This window comes from Rhamphochromis sp. 'chilingali' (genome assembly GCF_963969265.1).
Source record: "Rhamphochromis sp. 'chilingali' genome assembly, chromosome: 20".
Classification (NCBI taxonomy): domain Eukaryota; kingdom Metazoa; phylum Chordata; class Actinopteri; order Cichliformes; family Cichlidae; genus Rhamphochromis; species Rhamphochromis sp. 'chilingali'.
Genome location: NC_137947.1, coordinates 5,722,904 through 5,729,072, shown reverse-complemented (window position 1 = coordinate 5,729,072; position 6,169 = coordinate 5,722,904). Strand labels below are relative to the sequence as shown.

General features: G+C 40.3%; 1 protein-coding gene across 1 annotated transcript; it reads right to left on the bottom strand.

Annotated features, from left to right (window-relative positions):
- Positions 1–1,773: 1,773 nt before the first annotated feature.
- tmem254 (transmembrane protein 254) lies at positions 1,774–5,268 on the bottom strand. The gene is made up of 4 exons (XM_080868120.1): positions 5,110–5,268; positions 3,156–3,259; positions 2,554–2,613; positions 1,774–2,341 (listed from the first exon to the last, which is right to left on the bottom strand). Exons 1-4 carry the CDS (start codon positions 5,194–5,196, stop codon positions 2,221–2,223), a joined length of 372 nt encoding a protein of 123 aa, XP_080724246.1. The 5' UTR covers positions 5,197–5,268; the 3' UTR covers positions 1,774–2,220.
- Between the last annotated feature and the right edge of the window lie 901 nt (positions 5,269–6,169).

Here is a 6,169-nt window from a genome sequence, read left to right as displayed (position 1 = left end):
AAGCTGGAAATCAAAGGGGTGATGTTGAATGTTGTCAGTGTGTATGCACAAGTTGGCTGTCAGAAGATAAAAGAGAATTTTTGTGATGAAGGGGTAGAGAGTGTCCCCAGGGGGAGAGATGAGTGATTAGAGCAGATTACAGGGGACGTGGAGGTGAAGGGAGCAGAGGTGATGATGTTATGGTGTTAAGGAGAGAAATGCAGAAGGACATGACAGTGGATTTTACAAAAAGGACGGAAAGAGCTGTGGTGAATACTTCAAGACACACAGGTACACACAGTTATATCTTCCTGCACTCTTTTAGACTGCAAGAAGTGCAATTTGGAACAGAGAGGCAACTGGAAGATGGTGACAAGGGAGAACATAGCAGCATCAGATGGCAGTCTATAGGAAACCTTTGGAACTTTGGTAAATCAAGAAGATTAGAGCATGTCTGCACTTGACAATTTTGGCTGACCTGGTAATTTTAGTACAGATTTTACAGGAAGATTTCTGGGACCCCAGTTGATGCTCTAGCAGATTCAAAGCATCGAGACAAAGTTCTTCAGTGAGCTAAATATGGATCAGGCAGACTATATCATCCCAAGCAGATTCAGACAGATGGGACAGGATGAACTCTAAATTATCTAATACCTAACAATGAAAATGTTTTAACTGAGCACCAAACAAAACACCTTTTTCAATCAGCCCATCATCAGAGGGTTTATATTAAGCAATCGCACACAGTGATAGTGGATAGTTCTTGGAGTGTAACATTTCAACATGTTCATATGGCAGATCCTAGTTATTTGGATTACATAACTTACTAGGCAGGATCCAGCAAACTGTGCTTGCAAACTGGACCAAAAAAATGTTCTCACCTGTTTAAAGAGTACTGAAAATAGTCTTGTCATAATGGGCCTTCATCTTAGACTGAGCATGTTTTTCCTTTGGCTAACTGATGGGTGTAGTGGAGTTCTTTCAGAAACTGAAGGCAAAACTTGCACAACATGTTTGAAGTGTCTGATTGAGTCTTTCTAAAGATAATTGAGACTCTAAACAACAGTTTAGGTAACAGTTGGATTCATCTCGAACACCTTTCACATGAAATTTGAGCCTTGGTCAGTTTAAGGAACTTTCGGTAAAGGTGGGGGAGGAGAAAAAAAACAAAAAACAAAAAAAAAAAAAAGGTATAGCCTCTGGGAATCTTGTCACGATGTGGCTTTAGTTTTGGGTAAAGGATCCACATAATCCAGTATTACTCTAATAGTCTGATCAATTATGTGAAACACTAGTCACACTCAACTGTGCATTAGATTTGTTGCTCATGGGCATGATCATAGAACTAATATACACACACACGATTTGAGAGGGTCATGATCTCCAGTTTAAGATGATCAAATAGCAAAGTTTGGAGACTAAAGTATATAGTTAGGGCTGGATCAGGTGACCCTGAACCTGTCATGTTGCTATAGGTTCAGACTGCTGCAGAACATAATGTGATTCACTGAGGATGCCCCATGTTTATACACCACAACAGGAGGTCATTACGTTTTTGTCTTGAGACTTCTTGTTAAAAGGATGTTCTTCCTTCCCGTTGTTACCTAGTACCTGCCTATAGGTCATTTAATTGCAGTTTTCTCTGGACTACTGAAAGGGATGTACCTCACAGTATAAAGCACCTTGAGGAAAACTATTTTGGTTTGCCACGACATAAATACATCTGAACTGAATAAACACAGAGGTGAGACCACTTTTTATTAATCTCAAATCACACAAATGCTATTTAAAAAAAGAAAAAAAAAAGAAGAAAGAAGACACCCCACAGTGGATTCAGTTCACTCATCCTTCATTTTGTAGTGTCAACATTAAGACTATGAATCACAGCACTTTAATCTGAGAAAGGCAAATTTAACAGCATCTCCCCTCTTCATATAATCCAAGAGCACTTTTGAGGATGATGGCAAAATACCATCTGCAGCAAACCTGTCAGGCATCACGTTCATCCAAGCAGCAGAGAAAAGAGGGAACCCCCCCCCCCCAAAACCAACCCACCTGTACTGCACCATGTCTTTAGAATTATTTTAAAAGACACTATTAAAGAAACTGCTCAAGAGTATTGCTCCATTTCATGCTCTCCAGCAGGATCTTATAATCAAAGTGAACAGTGGAAAGACTTGAGGGCCCAAGAAGGGGTCTCTAGGCTCAGATGTGTTGTTCTGTAGGCCTCTCCTGGTAAGGTCAGTCCTGCTTGGAACGCTCTGGGTCGTACTTAATTAGCAGGTGGAGGGAGGCGAAGCCGAACAGAAAGGTCTGGATAAACCACAGGCACCGAGTGGACATGTCCTTGATGCCTTTGTTACTGCAGGAAAAAGTAAATAGTGTGTTTAGGAAGTAGATTCATCATATGCGCAATGGTTGTTGAACCCTTAAACAGAAAATTATGCACAATTTGAATGCAGCTGGCCATTTTGTTTTTTTAATTCAAAAATGTACATGTTGACATGAAATTGGGCTAAAAAAAAATTATATTGCAGCACCACCTACTGGATGTTAAAGTTCCTGCATTCTTACCTGCACAACTTCAGTGCAACCAGGGCCTCACAAAGATGAATAGCACAGGTCAACCACCACCTGAAACAGGAAAAAAGGAAGCTCAACTCTCCAGTGATAACATTTAAAACTAGGATAATGCACATGCTTCCAAAAAGGGGAAAAGACCCACAAGTTAACAGTGAGGACTTTTCTGGTCTGAAAACAAGTTTTCCCCTCATGCTGTTCCAATCACCGAGTGCTGATAAGCTTAAATTGATCAGTCGTTTCATATTTCAAACCAACAGTGTCTCGATGATGGCTTCCAGCTGCATTTCCTTTGAACAGACCGACTTGGCAGCTGAGTCACGTGACCGAAACCACAACAATACATTAAGCTCTGATTGTTGTCCTATTACTCCACAGCATGAGTGCCAATTTGCAACCTATGAATGTGGCGTCAACGATCCACGTGTGTGTGGTGGGGGGGGGTGTCTGGGTCTGGTGATTTGCAAATCATTAGAAAAATGTCGCTTTAGATCTCCTAAAGTGATTGGCTTTCATTACAAAAGCTATAATGACCAAACCTCATTACCAGAATTCTCTGTTTGGATGTTTGCAGGAGTCAGTGCTTCATTACTTACCCTTTGTACAGTAGGTCAGGATGGTTATACGCAAGGTTTTTGGAGAAGGTGCCAAATGGACCAAGGAGCTCAAATGGGACTACATCTGGTGCAAACACTGTGCACTGGAATCAGAAAGAAGGAGTTTAAAACACTGTATGCAATAAACAAAACTTCCTTCTAATTTTTTGAAGGGCAATATCTTTAAATAAGCAATCATTCTGAAGGTCTTTTGAAGTTTTTTTCCCTGCTCAAAGAAGACCTTTGGAATGTCCTTCAAGTCTTGAGAACTATTCCCAAAGACTACTTAAAGAAATCACATGAACGCTCGGCCAGGAGAGTTCAAAATGTGAAGACTACAGTTAAGCTTTGTTTTTGCCCTATAAACTGCATTTCCATGCATGTTTGCACGTTTTTGTAAACTGCCATACTTCGGCCCAGTGTTCTAAAAAAATTAAAGAAATAAGTAAGTTTAAAAGATGGGTGGCTCAGGACTTCTGCTCAATACCGTGTGAGAACTTTAGTTTGTTCAAAGACATCTTTGTTTCTAATGACTGTATGACATACGCTCATTTCATGGCATGCATATGACCACAGTAAGTCGTATTTTTTCCTGCTGAAAGTCCCCTCCATGGTGCCCAGAGTTGCCAACATCAGACTCTCTCGGTGCTCACAGGCAATGATGTGCCGTTTTAATGAGAAGACTCCACAGTGGCAATAATAAAGTGTATCATTTTATTTTCCTGCTGTGTAACGGTACTATGAATGACTCTTTCCAGCAGTTTAGATCATGACTGTAGCCGATTTATGCACTACAGAGTGCAGCCTTGTTGTGCAAAATGCTGTAAAATATGTCAGTTTTACACGAAAATCAGTTCTGTTCACAGTGTTTGGCTGTTTGAGTTATACCAAAGAAAGCCAAGCATAATTGTGGTCTCTGACCCAATTACTGATCTTCTACACTAAATAAAAATCTTCAGCTTCCAACCACTTAATTCATCTAATGATAAATATTCATGAGCTGACAAATGGAACACACTGCTGCCATTGTCCATTCCCAAGGTGTAAAATACACCATTTAAGAAAACATGGATATGAGAACAGTGACATTGTAGAAGGCACAAAAAACAAAAAAGCACTTCAGAGTAGGTAGCCACAACATTCCTGTCATTTACCTTAATAAACAAACCTGGTAACAGGTTGACAACATTTCCTCTGTTTAACAGTAACACTGCCAAATTTTAAAACAATTTTAGAAGGTTTCATTAAAAGTAATTTCAACACAGTGGAACTTATTTAAATTCGCGTATTTTTAGTTCGGAAAAGTTCGCACCTTAGGGCAATCGTACTGTTTGTACATTTAAACTGTTATGCTCCATCTACCCCCGTTTGAGTCATTTCTCCTTAATGGCAATACTTTGGAAAGCAGGCATGAATCCTTTGGGGTCACTTTGCCATATTTTCTTGACCAGACAAAAGGTTAATTAGCTACAAGCTAACCCCAACACGTACAAACTAGCTCACCTGTTAGCTTAAGCGCCCCTTACGTCAGTGTTCACCGAGCACGACCGAGGGCAGCCTTGATGAAAGAAAGCTAACGTGAACTGAGTTTTGAATCAGCTGCTAATGTTAACACGTACAGTGGACTTTGAGCTGTTTTTTTGACCTGTGTCCCACCGAGAACTGAATGAACCTCAATAAGATTAGCCTTTTACATCGACACCCTTGGCAATGACTCCATACAATAACCTGCCGATATTTAAAAATTTTCCCCATTTAAAAATTCATTAGCAATCCACAACAGGGAGGACTAAACTCTCCCCGAGCCCCCAAGTTTTCAGAAAATTAAAATTACCCGGAGTACATATTGTGCAACACAACTACGGGCTCCGCGAGCAGTTACAAATAAGAGAAAAAAGGCTGACGGTAATAATATCTCAGTTGTACCGAAGTAAAGGTGATTTAACGAACTTACAGCGAAATATATCAGCGCCACTGATACGGTGACCATCCAGAAGAGACGTGCTCTCTGAAAATAATCGCGTCCATCACTTGTAGCCATCGCTGCTGCTGCTGCTGTAGTTCTCCGTTGCCCCGTACAAATATGACCGTGCAATTAAACCCGGATATTTAAACCATCCGGGCAGTTTTTTTTCTTTTTTTCCCTTTTTTGTAGATTACTACACAAACGGGGAAATTTTACTGAAATAATGACAGTTATCGCTTTACCTTTAAAAATATTATTTTTAAATTAATTTAAGTCGACAGGATAGTTTCATTAATCAGCGGACTGTCCATCCGGTAGCCCAGGTCATTTCCTTTGGAAGGCACTTTGAGCAGTGATGTTACGTTAAAGTAGGAATAGGTTGGGGGGAGCTCTCACACTCAGTCACCAGACGGCACTCGGTATCCAGCTGTAACTGTGGGGTCCTGGGCGCACTGATGCGAACCCCCAAGCCTCCTCTCTGTCGCTCTCCATCTCTGTCACTGTTGCCTCCCTGAATATCTACGCGTAACGTTAAACGATCCAGATCTGAGAAAGAGGAAGACAGAGGGACATCTATGGCTCATGCTTTCCTACTTGCTCTGCATTACTTTGAATGAAAGAATTATCTTGAACGGTCGGCATTCAGACTGAATGATGAATTTTGAAAAATTGCATTTATAAATTTTAGTCCTATAAGTGTCACTATATACTGAGTAGTACTGAAGAAATGTAAAATTAAATATTATGTGGAAAAAAAGGACTCTCTGCAGTCCTGTGAAAACTACAGTAGGTTACCCCCATGATTTATGCAGAACCACATAGACTAGCAAAACTTCACAGAAATCATTTTCTTTATGACTTTATCAGCTTCTCACTTATCATTGTGGAGTACATTTGGCCCACTCTTCTGTACAACATTACTTCAGTTCATTGAGGTTTGTTACAGCTTTCGTAAAGTCCCACCACAGCATTTAAGACAGGTTGAGGACTTTGACCAGAGCATCACAACACCTCAAGCTATTATTTATTTTACAATAGAATAGAGTAG